Genomic DNA, 21,588 nt, shown 5'->3' with positions numbered 1-21,588 from the left:
CCAATCCATACATTAAACAAAATGAATAATCACCTCAGGTGACCCAATAGAACACGGCTCTACTTCTAAAAAATCCAAAAATAACTTGAGTTGTGTTCCAATGACTCCCATAAGAACACCTGTTCCCTGCCTATGACCCAGATAGAAGGCCATAGAACATGAACCCCCAGTGACCTCAGGTGACTCCAGATGGAACAACATATTCTATGTTCTATTCAGCATGTGCAAGGGGTGAATTGTACATTGTATCACTCTTCACTGCATCAGTTTGGATAGGCTATCGTGTAAGCTATATGATAATAGCGTTAATGGCCCGCCCTTTCTCGGTGAATATGGTGTGATAAAGCCTTGTCAGTTGCTATAACCACCTCATAAAGCCACCTCGTTCGCTGCGCTCACTTGGTGGCTTTATTCGGTGGTTATAGCAACTGACAAGGCTTAATCACACCATATTCACCTCGGGACGGGACATTAACCCTTAATTAACAACAATCCATTGCTTCTCGAGTTCTATTGTACACAAAAAAACAACTTCATTTTCACAACAGCTACCCACACACCAAATATCAAAAAAGATCCATCCAAAACTACTCGAGTTGTGACGTTGACCTACATACAGATCACAGCTACATACCACAAACCACACCTGCTCCACCTGGCCCAAACCGAAAACATACCTTTCTGACGAAAACGATCACTTTTCCCGCAGGTGGCAATCACCACGCCTCCTGACGCCATCGTCGGCAGGTATCACGTAGTCATCGAGACGACGTCAGACGGCAAGACGTTCCGCAGCAGGAAGACGGACGACAACACCGTGGTCATTCTCTTCAACCCATGGGTCAAGGGTAAGGAACTAAAATATGAATGAATGAATGAAGTCACTTATCGCACATCCTTTGTCTCTCTATGCTAGATTTGAGTCACAAATACGAAACAAGTTTACAAACTATGGTAGTGAAAATTGTGGGTTCGGCTTCTTTAGCTTTGTGATGATTCGGATATAAAACAAACACTTTTAGTTTTTCTAATCGAGGATAGCCCTTAATGCATTTGTCTTTATATATCAAATGGGGAACATCATGGCGGTCATATTTGTGTTATAACGTTAGATTCTAATAATAATAAGTGTTACTATTCTTCCCTTTTTGTTGTTGTTGTTGTTGTTGAAAATGACTTTATATGTGTCTTTCGCCTTTTGCAGATGATTTCACGTACATGGATGATGAGGCCAAGCTGGGTGAGTACGTTCTGAACGAACATGGCTACCAGTACAATGGTACCAGCAGGTGGCCCGGGCGGCGACCATGGAACTTTGGACAGGTAGGACGTACTTCTAAGACGACTTCGATAATGTCTTCCTGTTTACATCAGATGCATTGTTTTGCTCAGAAGGATTCGAACGCCCTTAATCAATCTCTCTTTGATGGCCATCGTTGATATGAGCGAGAAAATAGACATCTAGATCATTTTTTTCAAAATTTAGAGACATTTGACTTTCATCGTTGCTTTTACATAGTTTACAGACTAGTAAGTGGCAATTTCTTCCGTTCTTCATCAGTTCGAGCCCAAGATTCTGGATGCGTGCTTGTGGCTTCTGGATAGCTCAAACATACGGAACGAGAGTCGGGGAGACGCTGTTGTGGTCAGCAGAGTCGTCTCGAAGATGGTGAGACCCTGGTCCTACTTCTTTCCTCTACAGATATTGCATGGAGGTAGTGACAAGGTACCAATAAGAACGTTAACATTGGGTGGAGAATATCATAAGCTGATATATTTCATGCAGATGAGGTTCTTATTTGCATAATCAATGAGAAACTTTTGTGACTTGTTGTGGAAATCTAGTTGTTGTTCCGAAGGATTCAGAACTTCGATGTCGTTGCATGTATGTAAACAAAATTGAGTAACCAACTAGACTTCCTGTCCAGGTGAACTCCAATGACGATAATGGCGTGTTGGCCGGGAAATGGGAAGAGCCCTATTCCGGCGGGATGTTCCCCTGGAGCTGGAACGGCAGTGTGGAGATCCTTCTTCAGCATCACGCGCAAAAACGACCAGTAAAGTTCGGACAGTGCTGGGTCTTCTCTGGTGTTACGACGACAGGTAAGAAGTCTAGCGGTATATAATGATGAAGTTTATTGCAAATTCATGCCCGGGGGGCTAATTGCAGATTAACAACATAAAAGAACAATGAAACGTAGTATAAAATAACTAAAATCTACATGATAAAATGTAGTTGTCTAGAGCTATAGCTATGTCTAAAACTATGTCTAAGGGGTTTGACTTCTCTTTTTTAGACCATGGAAGACGTAATGTCCCATCTTTTCTAAAATTAGTGGGTTTTGAGAAGTTAAAAGAAGAATAGTTTTTCTTGGTCTGTAAGTTTAGTAAAATTGGGATAAGTTGTAGAAGTTTGAATAGTTAACTCATTTCGAGCGTTGCTATGAAAGGAACAATTTGAGATAAAGTGTATTTCGTCTCCCACAGCCTTTGCATTACAACATATATAAGATTAAGAGAAGCATCTTTCCAGTACGCACGTCAGATTACTGCCGTCCCGTAAAGCGCAGTCTTAAATTTGAAACCAACATTGTAGAATTCGCCGACATGCGTTGATTGACATGAGCGGGCGGGCAAAACATCCAGCGAAGAGGAAAAACGGTGAGCACCCGATAGGATCGCTACTAGACTAGTGACGGAAAGTATATCACACTCTTATCCATACTCCTCAGTTCTCCGATGTCTCGGGATTCCTGCCCGCAGCGTCACTAACTTTGATTCCGCGCACGACACTGACGTCAGCATGACCATAGACTCCTACTATGACGAGCGTGGGCGTCCTGTCAACTTCACCGGAAGGAATGACTCGGTCTGGTAGGAGAAATGTGAAATTGTGTGATAAACACTGGTGGAGAATTGATAAAAATCTTTACTTGAAATATGGTGCCCAAACCTAACCCCAAAAACAGTGCTTTTCGAAAAAGCACTGTAGTTGCTTAAGTTGCGGCACCATATTTGGAGTGAAAATCTGCATGCTTGTTGCTCGTCTTGAATGTGTATTGCAATGGATATTTGGAAGGGTGACTAGCGGACTAGCACTACTGATAGGCACTACTGATAGATACTCAAATGCGTTGAGCCAAATATGAAAGATCACCAAATGACGTATTGAAATGTTTCTCAATATTAGGAACTTCCACGTGTGGAACGAGGCGTGGATGGCCCGGCCTGACCTACCGGAGGGGTATGGAGGCTGGCAGGCGTTGGACGCCACGCCGCAGGAATTAAGCGACGGTATTTTTATGGGTTCACCACACCACGAAGTGGTGAGGTGAAACCATATTGCTTTTTCTGGTGTTTCTTCTCCTTCTCCTCCTCCTTCTTCTCCTGCCATTTTTTAAATGGATTCAGCTTCTTCATTTTGGGGCCTAAGATCCTGAAATTTGGTATGGAGGTACAGTGGGCAAATACCCCTAGGCGTGTTTTAAATTTTTGTGATACAGGCTTTTAGAATGGTTTTATTTGAGTTTTTTGGCTGTGTTATAGCAAATGTATTACTGTGTTAGTGTGCCGTGTTTACCTCGTTTGGGTATGAGTCATCACAATGGAATGCAGGGCATCAACCAATAGGCATGCAGCTTTCCTCTATTCTTCTTGCTGATTGGCTATTGGGATTTAACTTGATTAACACCTGCACAGAGCATTTCCACCTGCACAGAGCGTTTCTTGCTGATTGGCTGTTGGGATTTAACTTGATTAACACCTGCACAGAGCATTTCCATACTGACAGTATGTCTTTATTCAAGTGTTTTGGTAGGTATTTCAAGCTTTCCTGCTCCAGCATTGGAATGCGGGGCATGAACGTTATTTTTATCTTGAAAATCAACAGTTTGCATTATGCAATTAAAAATCCTAACCAATAAAGTAGGGAATAGCTATCCAACTGTTGTTTTAGTCGTATGTTACTTCATATTATAGTTATATCAATGTAAATCATTGTTTTCCCTTGTGTTTCTCATTCTTTCCCTGCCATGTCGTAAAATGTGGTGAACCCATCGCTGTATTTGCTCCAAAGCAAATATTGGCCTTTCTAGTTTAGCTTGTTTTTCCAAATGTTTGATGATACCCTGACGACCAGTTCAAAAACTTACTGGTCTACGGCATCTACGTTGTCTACGTTGCATCATGATCTATCATCTGTGATCATATCAACTTTTGTATTGTTACCTTTGCCAAGAAGTTTATGTTTTCAGGGGCGTTCGTGTGTCTTCATATTGATTATGCAAATGAAGACTTAATTTGCATAATTATTGAAAAACGTTATAATTCCAAAGTGGTAACTGCCTGGAATTTCATACTTGGGGTATTTGAAAGTGAAGTAAAGGTGAACATATTCAAATAACGACCTCATTTGCATAATTTATGAGCAAATGCTAGTTCGTCGTTAAGATAAGACTGTTCTTTGGTGTAGAATATGATCAACAGATATAATTCATGAAATTTAGGATCCTATTTGCATAATCACGGGGATTAATATATAATTTCTGAGTCATAAAGGCTAATATCATTTGGCGAAGGTATGAGATCGTGGAACTCTAGTTCTATACTATTTTTTGTTTGTTTACTTGTTGGTCGGTCGGTCGGTTGGTTGGTATTGGTGTATCCAGAAATGTGCTTTATGCAGAACCATGCTCAGACACGTTTCTGGATAGTAGATGAATAAGAAGTTGATTATCAAACTAAGAACAGGGATTTCAATTGCTAACCTTTGTGTTAGGTAAAAGCCAGTGCGGACCCTGCCCTGTCTCTGCAATAAAAAACGGGCACGTCTACTTGCCGTACGACACCAAGTTCGTCTTCGCCGAGGTGAACGCCGACAGGGTGAGCTGGCAGGTACGTTCACACTTGAAGTCTCTAATGAACAAACAAATGTGAGCAAAAAGGTTTGAGAGATAAATCATACAACATAAATCTAGTTAGTAATATCATCGAATGCTATGGGTGATCACATAGTAAATGGGCATTACAAACGACCACAGGACGTACACACTGAGTAAAGAGACTCTTTCTACACAACCAAGTCTTTACTCAGCCGACGTTTCGGTGACCGTCTGTCACCTTCCTCAGGGAAATTCTGACTGGTTCACATTGCATTGCACAGGTGTCGCTGCCATAGATGCATTCCCAAACGTACAATATCTGTAATCACGCATATGTGTAGATATGTAAATATTGTACGTTTAGCATCTGTAGCAGCGACACCTGTGCTATGGATGCATTCCAAAATGTACATGTGAATGCATCTATAGCATAACGTTCATGAATGCATTTATAGCAGCGACACCAGTCAGAATTGCCCTGAGGAAGGTGACAGACCGGCTGAAAAAAAGACTTGGTTGTGTTAAAAAAAGAGTCTCTTTACTCAGTGTTTTACCTACCTGATGAAACTATTCACGGAGGACGTACACACGTTCATGATCATCATTCCAGGTGGACAGGCGTAGGAACCTGACTAAGACGGGCACCTACAAGAACGCCATCGGTCACAGAATAAGCACCAAGGCTGTCGGCTCCAACGACAGGGAAGATGTGACGGAGAACTACAAGTATCCTGAAGGTCATTGCCACGCCATTATTGCATCATTGTATTGCTATTCTAGTTAATCGTTAATATTTCTTTGGTACTTGCGCCGTTGTCCTGTGTCTTAGCCTAACTTCCGAGATCTTCCGGCGGTGCAGAGTCGCAGCGGTTTCTGGTTAACGTTGTGGGGGGGGGGGATCCCAGCAGCCCAGATGGCTGAATATGACCAACAACAAACATATAGACCTGTTATCATGAAAGTTCATCTGTGTTGGTAGTAATCATAGTTAAACGTTGAACTTTATTCCAACACACAATTGTACAGGGATCAAATTTTCAGCGACCACTGTCGCCTTCATCAGGATGATTAATGACCAATCACTTCACAACGTGATCTCGCGAGAGTTACGGTTACACACACGTGACCTTATTCACACGAGACTTTACTGATACGTGACGTGAGCAATGGATACAATTGATATAAACTCCCTGGCATTTTTGATCAATTGATACTTTTGATACGTATGAGTAAAGCCTCGTGTGAATAAGACCACGTGTTTGTAACCGTAACTCTCGCGAGATCACGCTGTGAAGTGATTGGTCATTGATTATCCTAATGAAGGCGACAGTGGTCGCTGAAAATTTGATCCCTGTACAATTGTGTGCTGGAATAAAGTGCAACGTTTTACTATATAGACATGTCTTTATGCCGTTGACAATACAATTTTATCAGTCAATATTATTTTCTCCAATCATCAAAAGGCTAAACTAGTCCAGAGACTGTTTGGCATTTGTAACTTCTGAAAAACTTTTCAAATTGTGTAATAAACATTGGTAGAAAATTGTTGAAATTCTCTTCAAATATGGTGCCCTAACTTAACAAAACTTAACTACAGTGCTTGTCTGTTGATTGATGACATGATACTGTTGGCATATCAGAAAAACCAAAATACACCAAAAAGCATCCATTGGAAAGTGAAGAAATGCATATTTTGTCATTATTCTAAACGAAAATATCAAGGAGCCATCAAGGATGAACTTTCATGCTAATGAGGGAGTCATTGAAGCGTCATGGGCAGATCAATTCCAGGTTGCTTATACCTCTGCTGCGTCACCCTACAGGTTCTGACCAGGAGCGTGTGGCAGTCCGCACTGCAGTTTCACACGGAATGCGGCCGAACACTTACGACGACGTCATTAAAGAGGAGGACGTGGAATTCAAAATCCATGCCGACGATGATGTAAGTAAGAGCCTGTGGGGGACATTGCCGAGTGTGCAAAGCAGTGATTCTGTGCTATCTATGTGATTTCTGTTTTATTATGTTTCCCGAAGGAAAACATATTGTTTTTGCTCCATTTCTTCTTGTTCTTCTGTTCCAAACACTGACCTCTGACCTGACCAATGGCCTCTTTTGTTGACGTCTGTCACCATAGTAACTGGTGTTGGGTTACATAATGTTGCAATTTCATAGTAGGTATTTAGACTCATGTCACCATATGCATGTATGTGAATGTGTTTGAGTAAGAATTAACAGAGCAGACCATGTCCGAAGGAAAACATTATGCATTTGCTTTGCAAATGTTACTTTTCTAGTTTTACTTAATTTGCTAAGCTCCGGTATGCGGTAAAACGTTCTGCACTTCTAGGCGTGCTAATACTATTTTTTACCCTCTCTATCTTAGATCTACATAGGCGAGAATATTCACGTGAGACTGACCATGAAGAACCTCACTTCTGAACCTCGCCGTGTCACGGCCCACCTGACTGCCCAGGCCATGTACTACACCGGCGTGCCTGCGTATGACATCGGAGAGATGGAGGAGGACGTCACAGTTCCACCAAGGGGAGGTTAGTCATTTACAAAGTAACGAATGTTGGACACGATTTTGGAGGTTACACTGGCTCTCTTATCTTCCATATAATCTTTCTCAGACTATGCACAAAACTCCAGTTATCGATAAAACTGTATGTCATAAGTGTTGTGTTTTCCATGCTCCGCTAAATAGGTAGACAGGTATATGTGTGGAAAGTCCACTGAAACGGAAAAGGATGATCTTTTTCGAATTCAGTATATCAATCCCGATATCAACCAAGATATAGAGTAGATACAGATCACACGAATGCACTGATAAACAATCAATCATCAGCTTGTACAAAACAACCAATTCGGTAGTTAACTCTCGACTGTCAGCCCTTAACAGGCCTGAGAAATGTGACAAGCTAATACGGCAAACGTCTCTTTGACCATAAAACATTTACAAAGACATGCGTGTACTACGTTTTTCTTGAGTTATTGCTTCAATTCTGCCAATGTCTGTACTGCAGTTAAAGTTCTGTTAACGTTAAAGTTAAAGTTTTTAACATATCATTTCTAATTAGCGTTATTTATCAATCACTTTTGTTATTCATTGTTACTATTTGTTTTGTTACTATTATCATATTAATCATATTGATCAAATTTATTAATTACCTATTGTTATTTATTATTACCATTTGATTTGTTAGCATTATTTCAGTTGTTAATTAATTTTGTCGGGGAAGATCCCAGACAAGCCACTATGGCTTCATATCTTTCCCCAGCATTTTATTTTATTGTCAGTAATATGTTCATTTTATTGTTCTTAAATATATGCGAACCAATAAACAAACAAACAAACAAACAATGATATAACCAAAGTCTTTCATCTGGCTTGTAAATTTGTCCTTCATGATGACACTCATTACACTGGTATTTCCTCAGTGGCAGTGTCTTTCCCAATTAAAATGTAAGTTACTAACCTGTCTACACCCTTCCAGAGGCTTCCGTGGAGATGACCTACACGCCCAAGGAGTATCTGGACAAGCTGGTGGAACAGGCAATCGTGAAGGTTCACGCCTTGGCGCACGTGGACACCACTGGCCAGGTCTACGTAGGACAAGATGACTTCCTGCTCATAAGTCCGGAGCTCATCATCAAGGTAGGTTGTTAACATCTATTTCGAACCTTATCTTGAAAGTCCAATTTTTATTGTGTTTTCAATTTAATTTATTCAATACAACAAAATCGTACAAACGCAGGAATTTCAATGCAACAAAATCGTAAAAACGCAGGAAATGCTAATGCACCCCTGAATTAAGTATTCGATTTTTACAATTGGTTAAAAAACAAAACAGGACAAGTACACAGAAACACAATATATACAAATATGTACAAACACCATTCAATCTACAACAGGAAATAGCAGACATAGGTTTTCAAATATCAGTCCTTATCACTGTCATTGTAGAGCCTTACTGCACAATGTAAGAAAGACTTTTTCAAGCGTAGAGTCCTAGCTTTAGGCAAGGTGAGCATGTTGCTGTTCCTGAGCTGTCTCCCTGTGGCAGTCGCACGTTCAGGGGGAACAAGGTCGTGCAGAGGGTGATCCAGCATAGCTTTGAAGAGATTTACTGCTGCTGACTCCCTTCTTTCCTTCAGAGTTGGAAATCACAGTTCAATCTTGTTCATTATTTCGAACCTTGTTGTCCAGATGACTTTGACCAACGAAAAAAGGGGCAATTTCCCATAACCACCGGTAATTATTAGTCCAAATTCACTTGTGAGCTCTTCACATCCAACCTGGCGCCAACCAGGCTGTTTGTGGCTTTCAGAAATGTTTTTACGTTTGACAACATTAATACACAGCACTGAATAAGAGTAGATAGAAATGTAGTGAAACAGTGAATAAATGTAGCGACATGACTCCAGGTTTCTGTTGTTCCCTCGTAGGTGCCATGTGTGAATCAATCAGTCAAGAGCAGTGTCTGATGATGCAGCAAAGCCATTCTCATACTCTCTCTAACTCACTCTGTGTGTGTTTTTCCTGGTAGGCTCCAGATGAGATCTATGTAGGCGAACAGGTCACAGCAGAGATCGAGTTCACCAATCCTCTGGACGTCACTCTGTCCAAGGCAGAGTTTTATATCGAGGGCCCTGGACTGCAGAAAGCAAAGAAAATCTCTCACAAGTACGTTACATCAGCTTTTGTCAAATTGAATCAATTTTGTTTTGAGCTATCACCACAGTAGGGTTAGTAGGGTGTGTAGGGTTACTTTGGGTTAGAAAAGTGGCCGCTAAGTAAATCGGTTCCATCTAGTAGCTATCTCGTGATTTATAATTGTTGTGTACTGCTACAACTTATTTCATGAGAAAAGATCTTACCAAGGATATGGATTTCAAACTGTTTTAAATGTTCTAGTCATGTCCACGAATATTGATTTCTAAACTGTGCCAAACATTCAGTTCTTACACTAGCCCCTACTGTTTAGTACAATCGGCAGATGCTACGTCAGCGTTGAACATCAACGTTGTTAAAATACTGCTATGGATCTTTTCATAAGGTTTCAGTTCGCCATTTTATCAATTACCGTAAACTATTTCTGGGGGATGTAGAATTTTGGATAAAACAACATATTGAAACAGCAGTCAAGCTTACAACCAGAATTATCATATTAGGCATTCCAGTTAATCATCCTATTGTCCTTAACACATTGTTATTAATATTGAAACTTTATATATATAAGAACAGACAGTACAAGTTTGTCACGAATAAAGGATTTATAGGCTATGTTAAATACTATCACAGATTAGAATATGTGACAGCACTGCAGGAAAATGGAGAAACATATGTTGAAATGGGGTCCACCGTATGGTAAATTGGTAGACTAATGTATTGTTTGCAAAATGTCTCTGGGTATTTATTTTTCTTGTATATGAACATGTTCTCTGTTCTTTTTTCTTTGCTTTTGAAATAATAATAAAGATTATTTGAAAAAACTTTCAGACCCATCAAACCAGGAGAGACAGCACGCGTGACGGAGAAGATAACACCTAGGAAGTGGGGGAAGAAAACCATCATAGCGTCCTTCACCTCCGACAAGATCAAACAGGTCACCGGCGAGCTCGACGTCCAAGTCAATGAATTAAACCTATCTTACTATACGGGTCACCGGCGACCTCGACGTCCAAGTCAATGAATTAAACCTATCTTACTATACGGGTCACCGGCGAGCTCGACGTCCAAGTCAATGAATTAAACCTATCTTACTATACGGGTCTGAAATATGGGGGGGTTTCAAAAGCCAAAAATTCTGCCCTATTGAATCAGTCCTTTTAAAATTTTGCAAACATTCACTTAACATCCCCAAAACAGCTAGTAATCTTGCATCACTGGCAGAACTAGGGAGATACCCCATTCACCTAGAGGCCTCCCTAAATGCCATCAAGTATTTCATTCGACTCTGTAAGAACGTACCAGCTGACACCCTTCAGGCAGACGCTCTTCTATGTCAAGTAGATTGAGAAGCATCAGGTACAAAATGTTGGGCGTCTGGTGTACGCAAAACTCTAGAGGAATGTGGTTATGCTTTCGTCTGGCAAAATCCCCAGTCAATTGTCTCAAACACGTCCCCTATTATGTCATCAATTTATCAGCGTATAAAAGATATCTATTTTCAGACATTTCTATCCGAAATCCACGACGATAACAGAATTGCAAATGCAAAGAATAAACTCAGATTATACAGACTAGTAAAACATTCTTATAACGAAGAAGAATATCTTAAATTAGCAAATGTACGTCATAGATCCACTATCACAAAACTAAGAATCAGTTGTCACAAATTGCGAATTGAAGCAGGAAGACATAACCGCACTCCCTTAGAGCAAAGAATCTGCCAATTTTGTAGCCTAGATAGAGTAGAGGACGAAGGCAAAAATGTACAATAAAGGTCTCCATTCATTCATTCATTAATCGGCCTTTGAAATTATGAAAAAATGCGGTATTTGGCCTCGTAGAAGGCATCAGATATTTCTGCCCATACATCCTTTACAGGAACTGGTTATGAATTTAAAAAAATGCGATATTTGGCGACGTAGAAGGCATCCCATACATGCTTTACAGGAACTGGTTTACGTTCAACATTTTCTTACGCTAGATACACATGGGAAAGGACACAAAATGGAAGGGCATAGTAGATAGTATGAGAAGTCAAATCATTGAAGATTTTTACAGTAGTTATACAGATACTCTTTTGACCATTTATTAATTGTCGGTGATACGGTAATACTATTTCTAAAATGATAGAGCATTAACTACAACAGGAATAATTTTCTTGTAGCTATATAGCTATAATAGCTTTATGACTATCTTTCGTAACAAGCTGATTGATGCAAACAATATCAACGTTTGTCCCAGTGGTGTCGTGATGGTCTCATATTAACTTGGTTGTAATACATGATTACAACTGTCAATCAGCATCGGTCAAACAAAAGGTTTATAGATCAGTTATAACAGGTAACTTACGATATCAACATCTTAGTTTCATGAATGTTTTCATTGCATGGTGACAGTTGCGACAATGTAATGAATTTTAACGAAACATTAGAAACCCATGGTACATAACTCACTCAGCTTCTATGGTAGCTTCTTTATTATTATAATTACTTCATGTAATGTTTTCATTGGTGGCAGTGACAAGAATGTGATAGAATCTACACGAAACATTGTAGTAGTTTCTCTAATTGATACGGTTTACCAATGGTGAGCAACAGCAATTTATTAAACGTGGTTGTCAGTTGGTGTCTACACGGTGTCCTGATGTTTATTTTTTGCAGATCTTTCTTTGTCTAAGATTCGACAAAAAGTCCTAGCTTACATTCTTTATGGCTGTAACTATGTCTCATTAATTATCTAGAATAAGTTTAAGATTTAAGTATACAAAAACAACAAACCATCTAACGAACCAAGCAACGAATTCTGAACCAATCAACCGAAAAACCAATGAACCGATCAACCGACCGACTAAGATACCAACCAGTCAACACTCAACCACTGAACAAGCAACGAGAATAGTTTCATCTAACACCTTTAGCATTGTCTTGCTGTGTGATTAATTTAATAACAAATGATAATTACGAGCGTTCTCTGCACTCGTAAATACACTAATTGGATGTCAAATGGAAACAAGTACATACGGGAAACATGACATATTTCATATAGCTTACTAACAGAATATAGGTCTGTTCTTAATTAATAGTTACAAAACTAACGTATCATAACTTACAAACACACCATAGCTTACAAGCACATATAATAACTTACAAACTCATGTAGGTTGCAAAGAAAATTATGGAATGCTTACAGATGATTAATTTGGCCTTGAAGATGTCCTCACGCTCGCTCCAAACAGCTGCAGAGCTCATGATACTCCCAAAATGCCAGCAGCTTGGTGAAAAATATTCAAAGGTCATCAAGTTCCTTCTTTTCGCAGATTTTCTGTTGTTTTTTTTTCCAGCCAAGTAAAATGTTCAGGTTTTATTAACGCTGTCTCACGCTGTTACTTTTAATCTGGTCTTCAAACTCTCCATTCACAATATTCCTCCGTCCTGCTCCTTATTATCACTGTCCTGTACGCATCCCAATTAAAGTTCGTGTCACCGATCCACGGCTGAAATCTCTGCTAAGTTCCAAATTCAGAGACTGGTTACCAACCACTAGACTACAGATCACTGGCCGAGTAACCAGAAACAGTCACAAACTGTCCAACCTCACAGCAAGAACCAACATGTCCAGTTTACTCAACAAACCTTGACAATATAACACATCAGACGTAAATATGTACTTTTTCATTCGATCAGCTGAATATTACTACAGTGAATGCCCCTAAGATGTGCTGCGCCAGTTTCAACCATATTATTGTTCTAAATTGCAATATTTTTCAATAATTGTCAATGCATTTTATTATGTAAAATACCGCTTGTTTGTAGTGAATGATTTTTAAACTTTGAAAATTGGACGTAATTCAGTGGTCTCACTGCAATGAAGATTGGCAATGTTCAATAAAGTGATCTTGAATCTTGATCTTCAAGTACAAACTCCAGAGCTTCATGAATCCATGTCCCTTGTTCCCCGGGAACTACCAAAGTGAGTATAGAGACTCTTTTTACACAACCAAGTCTTTTATTCAGCCGACGTTTCGGTGACCGTCTGTCACCATCGTCAGGGCAATTCTGACTGGTTCACGTTGCATTGCAGCACAGGTAGATACGTAAATATTGTACATTTGGGAATGCGTCTATAGCAGCGACACCTGTGCTGCAATGCAATGTGAACCAGTCAGAATTGCCCCGAGGAAGGTGACAGACGGTCACCGAAACGTTGTCTGAATAAAAGACTTGGTTGTGTAAAAAAGAGTCAATTTACTCAGTTTCTAATGAAACTATTCACGGATAGTTCACTACTAACATTTTATAACGCTGGGTACGCAAAAATGAAGTAGAATAACAGATGTTATGAGCAGGCTAAAAAGGTTTTTGTCTAATTTTCGACACATAGAAAAAACGTATGCAAAAAATAAACACTTGGACACAGTGTAGATACCAATTGACAACCACCTTTAATAAATTGTTGCTTCTTCATCATAGCTAGGCCTCATCTTTTAAACTTAGTTCTCTGTGAATCCAAAATGCTGGGTAATCCTTATGTCAATTCCTATCGTTCGTTCGTTCGTTGATCATTCATATGATGTAAAGTAAATTAAAGCTCGCTTTGAAGTACCTTAGAAGCTGAGCGAGTTACATATCATAGGTTTCTAAAGCCTCTTGTAGATTCCAGTGCATCGTCGGAAATGTCACCAATTGAAACATTTTCTGAAACTGAAATACCAATATTGGTAGGAGCCCCATATAACTCATCTATCATGCCTGTTTTGCATGGTCCAGCCAACGAATTCTGAACCAATCAACCGAAAGATCAATCAACCGATCAACCGACCAACTAACATACCAACCAGTCAACACTCAACCAATGAACAAGCAACAAAAGCAGTCTCATCTGACACCTCTAACATTGTCTGGCTGTCTGGTCAGTTAATTAATGAAAAAATAGCGTTCTCTACACTCGTAAATGCACTAATTGGATGTCAAATAGAAACAAATACATACGGGAAACATCATATATTTCATATAGCTTACAAACTCATGTAGCTTGCAAATAAAACTATGGAATGCTTACAAATGATTAATTACCCTCCATGTAATGGGGGTATTGTTTTTGGTCCGTTTCATGTTTTGGTCTGATATCTGAAGATCGGTGAAAAGGAACTGTATGATATTTGGCAGATTGATGGATGGGGCCTTGGAGATTGTGTAGGTTGAGCCCCTGGTGATTGACCTTGGTACTGCAGTTTAATTTTTTTATTCTATTGTTGGCGCGTTATGGACTGTTTGTGCTATATTAAGGTAGCATGTAGTTGTTATAATTATGGTTTAGTGGTTTAAATTTGGGTTTCCTAGCTGTTTGCGTTTGATATTTACAAAATGTTTAACGTTGGTCTTTTTGTGTTGAATGTTTGGAAAATCTGGTGGATGGTTTGGTATAATTTTTGGTATGTGGGCAGTTGTTGAGTCTCTTTGTGTTTTAGAGTGCATTAGCAGGTTGTCGTATATTTGTATTGCTTAATTTAAAAGGATTTCTACATTATCACCCCTATTTTATAGTAGTGTGGTCTGTGTTTGACCACAGTGTATCTGTTTTTACCTCCTGTTTGACAGGCTATAGTTATATTTCTTTGGTCTGGTTGTTTTTGGGTCATTGACCTGCCGGCCTTGCTAATGGGGTGGTTTGTTTGTACACAACACCAACCTCGTTCATGGAGGGAAGATGTCTATTGCTTGTTTGGCCTTGAAGATGTCCTCACGCTCGCTCCGAACAGCTGCAGAGCTCATGATATTCCCAAATTGTCAGCAGCTTGGTAGAAAACATTCAAAGGACAGCAACTTCCTTCTCTTCGCAGATTTTGTTAATGTCTTTTTACAGCCAAGTAAAATTTTCAGGTTATCAACCTGTCTCACGCTGTTACTTTTAATCTAGTCTTCAAACTCTCCATCCACGAGAGTCGTCTGCCCTGCTTCTTATCATCACTGTCCTGTACGCATCACCGATCCATGGCTGCGAATTCAGAGACTGGTTACGACTCACAAGACTACAGATCACTGACCGAGTAACCAGAAACAGTCACAAACTGCCCAACCCCATAACAAGAACCAACAGATACAGAAACTCACCTGTTCCGTACATGTGCATTTTACCCTACAAACCTTGACAACATAACACATCAGACGTAAATATGTACTTCGATGTCATTCGATCAGGAGAATACTTACTACAATAAATGCACCTTAGATGTGCTGCACCATTTTTAACCATTGCATGTTATTGTTCTAAATTGCGATATTTGTCAATAATTGTCAATGCATTTTATTATGTAAAATACCGCTTGTTTGTAGTGAATAGCTTTTAAACTTTGTAAATTGGACGTAATTCAGTTGTCCCACTGCAATGTTCAATAAAGTGATCTTGGATCTTGAATCTTAATCTGTGGGTACAAACAAACTTCGGAGCTTCATGAATCCATGTCCCTTGTTCCCCGGGGACTGGTTCACTACCAACATTCTATTACGCTGGATACGCAAAAAGGAAGTAATTTAACAGATGCTTGAGTAGGCTAATTGTTGTCAATTTTTCGACACAGAAAGAAACAAAACGTATGCAGGAAATAGACATTTGGACACAGTTAGTCAACACCAAATGACAACCACATTTAATATATTGTTGTGTGCTCATCATAGCTAGGCCTTATCTTTTAAACTTAGTTCTCTGTGAACCCAAAATGCTGGATAATCCTTATATCAATTCCTATCGTTCGTTGATCATTCATATGATGTAAAGTAAATTAAAGCTCGCTTTGAAGTTCCATAGACGCTGAGCGAGTTACATATCATAGGTTTCTAAAGCCTCTTGTAGCTTCTCGTGCATCTCGTGATGTGTTTTTGTCTTTTTAAACGTTTGCACTATATCTTATGCACTATTTCCTATGTATATATGTAACGAATTCGAAGTGCCTGTATTCCATGTATTTGAGCCTTGGAAGACTAGCCCTGTATGGCTAAAAGGTTTCGAAATAAATGAAATGAAATAAAAAATGAAAATTAAATGTCACCATTTAAAACGTCACAATTAAATGTCACCAATTAAAACGTCACAATTAAATGTCACCAATTAAAACGTCACAATTAAATGTCACCAATTAAAACGTCACAATTAAATGTCACTAATTAAAACGTTTTCTGAAACTGAAATACCGATATTGGTATATGCCCCACATAAATGATCTATCGTGCTTTTTTTTCCATTGACAAATGTTGCTTTTATTATCGGATTTTTAATCATGTATTTCAGCAACGTTGATGTGACACCATCACCACTGATACGAGCGTGCCACCCATAAAAAGCACGTTGATACCGATTTCACGTCTGACTGTGAAATGGCTATGATTTTCTTAGTAAATTCTGACACATATCGGCCCTATGGTGAGGCCCTAGAACTGCTTGACCGTGACTTCCCTCTCTCCGGTGACCTGCTGCAACTGGACAGACGTCAGGGAGGCCACGATGGTCTTCTTTCCGGCCTTTATGGGGGTCATACCTTCTGCGATACGGGCTGTTTCCCCGGGCATGATGGTTCTGAGAACAATATCATGATGGTGTTTTTAGTACACAATGTAATTAAACCTTCAAATGTCGGTGACAGGAACGTTTGATGTCTCTGCTCGAAGCAGGAACTATTTCACTATCAGCATTTTATTGCGCAGGATACATGGTAAAAGGAAGGGGTCTGGAATAACAGATGATATATAGAACTTTATTGCAGGACAGTTGTACATGGTACAATGTATAGCAACGACTATTGGACATAGTACGGAAAAAATAAAGAAAATGGCATATAATGAGAATAAACGTTCTAATTACTAAACATAAAGAGCTAAAATAGTATACAATCAAGTAAGGCTAATCATGAGTTTCCGCATTTTTTCTTATCACAAAACAGTTTTTATGTATTTACCTATCTTTGCATTGTATGAGTTGTTGCATTTGAATATGTATATATAAATCTTTTCAAAGCATCAAGTCTGTTGAAATCTATTGTACTAGGTTCGATAAATGTGAATAGCTTATTACGTAAAACGTCATATCTAAAGCATTTCATGGTGAAGTGAAATTTATCTTCAATCAATTTGGTTTGGACAAAATGGACAGAACCTTTGGTCAGGGGCTATGTCATAGTATCTGATCACACTTGTTTGTTGTTTATATGCTTGTATCACTTCCAGAATATCGGAGAAGAACTTACCCGTAAGGAATGGTCTTGGGCCTCTGCAGTCCGGGACCCTCGATACGGAACACCGCTTGTGTCAAGGACACGTCCAGCGGGTTTTTGAACTCCACTGTCACCCAGTACTGATTACCGACAGCCATCTCCGATGGTCCCTGAGCAACATTAGTACAAAGTGTTATCTATGGTTATCCCATCTAAAGTATGGAAATCCCTTGGGATCCATATTCTACTTAATCAAATTGAATTTGTATCAAACCCCCACATAAACATATACATAATAATACATATTGCATTTTTGTACCTCGGCAACCAGGACTCTATAACTGTATTTTTAAAATGTATGTATATTATTGCACCATTGTTCATAATTTGTATATTTCACTAAGCATGTATTTTGTACATTGTAAAATGCATTATATGTATGTCTAATAATTTTCATTTTTCCCCAGGGTGTCCCTTATAGTAATAGTCCTTGACTAGTTGGGACACCCTGGCTTCTTTGTAAGCCAAATGAATAAATAAATCTATGGTTACCATATAGACAAGTTGGCTTAAATATGAAACGTTTCTTAAAGATTTGTAACGGACTCGGTGTTCCTCTATATAATGGAAGTATGTCAGTAGCATCTACCAGACTCTTTTTGTTTATCGGCAAAATATAAGAACTTTGCCAAATAGGCTTAGTGATTTGCCGAAGGAGTTAGCATGCAGATCACGAGTTATGCAACTGTACGTGACAAATATGTATATTACAATGTATATGAATTGTATAGCCTATTTGGCCGATTTTAATATTATTTTCACACAACCTTAATTAACAGCTCTTATAGTCTATCATGTCACCAAGATACCTGGTTTATGGCATTCACTATATTGTTGGTTTTAGACCACAAAGAACTGTCTACATTATTATTCATTTGAATATTATTATTTCTATGTTTGAAATGAGTTGATATCATTAGGTATATAATCAAATGTCTCTACAAATACGTTGATATCCATTTGATTATTGTTATTTCTATGCTTGAAAAGAGTTGATATTATTCTGGTTAAAATCAAATGTCTCTACAGATACGTTAATATTCATTTGATTATCATTATTATAATTTCTATGTTTGAAATGAGTTGACATTATTAGTTTATAATCAAAGGTTTCTACGGATACGTTAATATTCATTTGAGTATTATCATTTTTATGTTTGATATCATTATGATTATCATGAAATGTCTCTAATTTCTATCTTCTGTATCATTTTCCGTTATTATTCTATTATTACCTGGATGGTTCAATCTCTGTATCTTTTTATGAGAAAGAATAAAAATTTAAAAAAAAGAACTGTCTTGGCCCTACCTTGATAACGAGATCGTGGCTGAGGAGCCGGAAGTCGTCTTGCCCGGCCCACACCTGCTTGGTGGTGTCCACGTGAGCCAGCACGAACACCGTGATCATGGACTGCTCAACCAGCTTGTCCAGGTACTCCTTCGAGGTCATCCTCATTTTGACAGTGTCCACTGTGACGGCAACGGAACGAATGACGAAACGGTAGCTTGACAAGGTTTACATCCTATAAAAGGTCTCCAAACGCTATGCTCTATGCAGAGCATAGGGTTTGGTGTCCATGTCCATTTCCATAGCCCTTGGGCGACACACAGTTGTGCAGGGCACTACAGCAGGGGGCTGGTCCGCTGGTAGTGCTGTGTGTTTGACCTTCCCACACTCTTTCTCATATGTGCCGAGTGCTAAGCAGAGAAAGAAGTGTGTACCATTTTTAAAGTCTTTGACCCGGCCGGGGTTTGAACTCCACTCACGACCTCCCGGTTACAAAGCGAACACTCTACCAATTGAGCTATTGCATCGGTTTTTATCCTGTTTTTTACTGGTGTTTTATACTTCTTATATACACCATCTTAATGTACCGTACTTGCTCCCCTGGCAAATTTTGCAGACAGACTTTTGATTCATCTCAAGGTTTTAGATAAAAAGCTAGTTCACTGTTTGAAATGACAGACCTTTTAATTATCATCTCTAGGTATATCATGGTTTAAAGTGCACATGTTCAGTGTGGAAAGTAACAAAAAATACTAAAATAAAACTAGTACCCCCTATTCTAAGAGGGCCTGGAAACCCCAGCACCAAGATCATGTACTGGTCAGAAACTCCAGCAGCTTAAGGATTGAAGATAATAAAGGCCCCTGGCAATGCAAGAACAATGGTCAGGAAACGAAACGTGGACAAGTTGCATTAAATCATGGTCAACACTTCGTTCATCCTTTTGCTTTCTGACACCATCTGTAGTGAGATCAAATGGACTGTCGAAAACAATCCTTCAAGGAACAGTAAAAGGAGCAAGAAAAAATGGGCCGACAACATCCAAGAATGGACAGGAAAAAAAACCTGCGGAAACCCTAACCCTAGCTCACAGCCGAGAGGGATGGCGGCAGATGGTCAGACACTCAACCATGCAGTGCCCCCACGACCCTGACCTGGGTTAAGGGACCAAGGTACATGGTACAAGGTACCATCTGTAGAAAAAACACGTCATAATAAAAAAGAGAAACGGTGACGTACCTCCGCCTGGTGGAATGGTCACGTCCTCCTCCAGCTCTCCCAGTTGTGCCCCCAGCACGCCGGTGTAGTACGTGGCATTGACCGTCAGGTGGGCCGTGATGTGACGAGATTCCGCACTGGTGTTTTTAATGGTCAGGGTCACTTCGATGTCCTGACCAACGTAGGCCTGCGTATGAAGCCACAGTTGTAGCATAAGTTATTCACACAAACAGTTGCACAGACATGATTATTTATCACATCCATCTAATTACTAAGTGAGATAGGAAATTCAATTCGAAACCCGTGATAACTAAAAAAAACTGGTGATAACTCCTTTCAGTGCAAATAATTTGCACAGTCATGACCTGTGGGCACTATATGCATATTTGAGCCTTGGGAAGAAATGCTAGACAAAGGGAACATGACAGGAGCCAGCATTTGACATATGTACTCCGAAGATTTCCAAAAGTAAGGTCGTTGTAGTTTTCTTTAGAACACTGCTGCATCAAAAGTACATATTCATAAGGTATAAAAATTGTCATGTGGATTCCAGTGCATAGTCGCAAATGCCACCAATAAAAACATTTTCTGAAACTGAAATACCAATATTGGTATATGCTCCACATAACTGATCTATCATGTTTCCCATTGACAAATGTTGTTTTTATTATCGGATTTTTAATCATGTATTTCAGCAAACTTGATGTGATTACCACTGACATCACCCACAGAAAGCATCACCCGTAGAAGCCAAATGCCAAAGACTTGTAAGTGCTAAATACTGTATAACCGACTCTCAACAACAAATGATCACCTCTTCATTGGCAGTGATAGAAAACTCCACATCTTCATTTTTGATGATGTCTTCATATGTCCACGGCGTAGTGCCGTATCCCACAGCCTTGCGGACTGCCACTCGCTCCTGGTCAGAACCTGGGGAAAATATAAGTTGAGTTCTCCATTACTAATAGAATAGAATCCGGCAGAATATAGAATCCGGCAGGCATAGCCGTACCCCTCTGAAAGATAGAACGTGCGAATTCTGTAATCATTTGTATGTTGAAAACGAGATACACTTTCTACTTGACTGTACATTATATAAAGATAAACGCCAAGAACTACTCGTTTTTTTACATTAAGACAAGATATGCAAGAAAATGTCAAAGCAGGACACGTTTAAACACTTGATGTCATGCAAGAACGAATGTATAGCAGACAAACTATGTAATTATGTTCCCAAATGTTTCAAAAAGAGAGAAGAAA

At 39.3% G+C, this 21,588-nt stretch overlaps 2 protein-coding genes across 2 annotated transcripts in view; one reads left to right on the top strand and one right to left on the bottom strand.

Annotated features, from left to right (window-relative positions):
• The window catches only part of LOC109473654 (coagulation factor XIII A chain-like), a 55,478-nt gene extending 43,914 nt beyond the window's left edge, over window positions 1-11,564 (top strand). The window contains exons 4-16 of the mRNA XM_019773594.1: window positions 710-848; window positions 1,205-1,323; window positions 1,562-1,669; window positions 1,929-2,103; window positions 2,733-2,874; window positions 3,191-3,294; window positions 4,778-4,893; window positions 5,491-5,617; window positions 6,704-6,822; window positions 7,265-7,430; window positions 8,379-8,539; window positions 9,432-9,568; window positions 10,385-11,564. Of these exons, the coding sequence (XP_019629153.1) occupies window positions 710-848; window positions 1,205-1,323; window positions 1,562-1,669; window positions 1,929-2,103; window positions 2,733-2,874; window positions 3,191-3,294; window positions 4,778-4,893; window positions 5,491-5,617; window positions 6,704-6,822; window positions 7,265-7,430; window positions 8,379-8,539; window positions 9,432-9,568; window positions 10,385-10,577 (1,806 nt within the window). The 3' untranslated portion in view covers window positions 10,578-11,564. The remainder of the gene's footprint in view (window positions 1-709; window positions 849-1,204; window positions 1,324-1,561; window positions 1,670-1,928; window positions 2,104-2,732; window positions 2,875-3,190; window positions 3,295-4,777; window positions 4,894-5,490; window positions 5,618-6,703; window positions 6,823-7,264; window positions 7,431-8,378; window positions 8,540-9,431; window positions 9,569-10,384) is intronic.
• A 5,416-nt stretch (window positions 11,565-16,980) lies between these two features.
• LOC109473438 (protein-glutamine gamma-glutamyltransferase K-like) overlaps window positions 16,981-21,588 on the bottom strand; it is a 14,247-nt gene continuing 9,639 nt past the window's right edge. Inside the window, exons 14-16 of the mRNA XM_019773298.1 lie at window positions 19,129-19,289; window positions 17,793-17,929; window positions 16,981-17,125 (exon numbers count right to left, since the gene is read on the bottom strand). Coding sequence (XP_019628857.1) covers window positions 16,981-17,125; window positions 17,793-17,929; window positions 19,129-19,289 — 443 coding nt within the window. The remainder of the gene's footprint in view (window positions 17,126-17,792; window positions 17,930-19,128; window positions 19,290-21,588) is intronic.

The sequence above is a fragment of the Branchiostoma belcheri genome, unplaced genomic scaffold, assembly GCF_001625305.1.
Source record: "Branchiostoma belcheri isolate BF01 breed outbred unplaced genomic scaffold, Haploidv18h27 scaffold3, whole genome shotgun sequence".
NCBI lineage: Eukaryota > Metazoa > Chordata > Leptocardii > Amphioxiformes > Branchiostomatidae > Branchiostoma > Branchiostoma belcheri.
The sequence above is the reverse complement of the archived record's forward strand: the minus strand, read 5'-3'. Positions and strand labels throughout refer to the sequence as shown.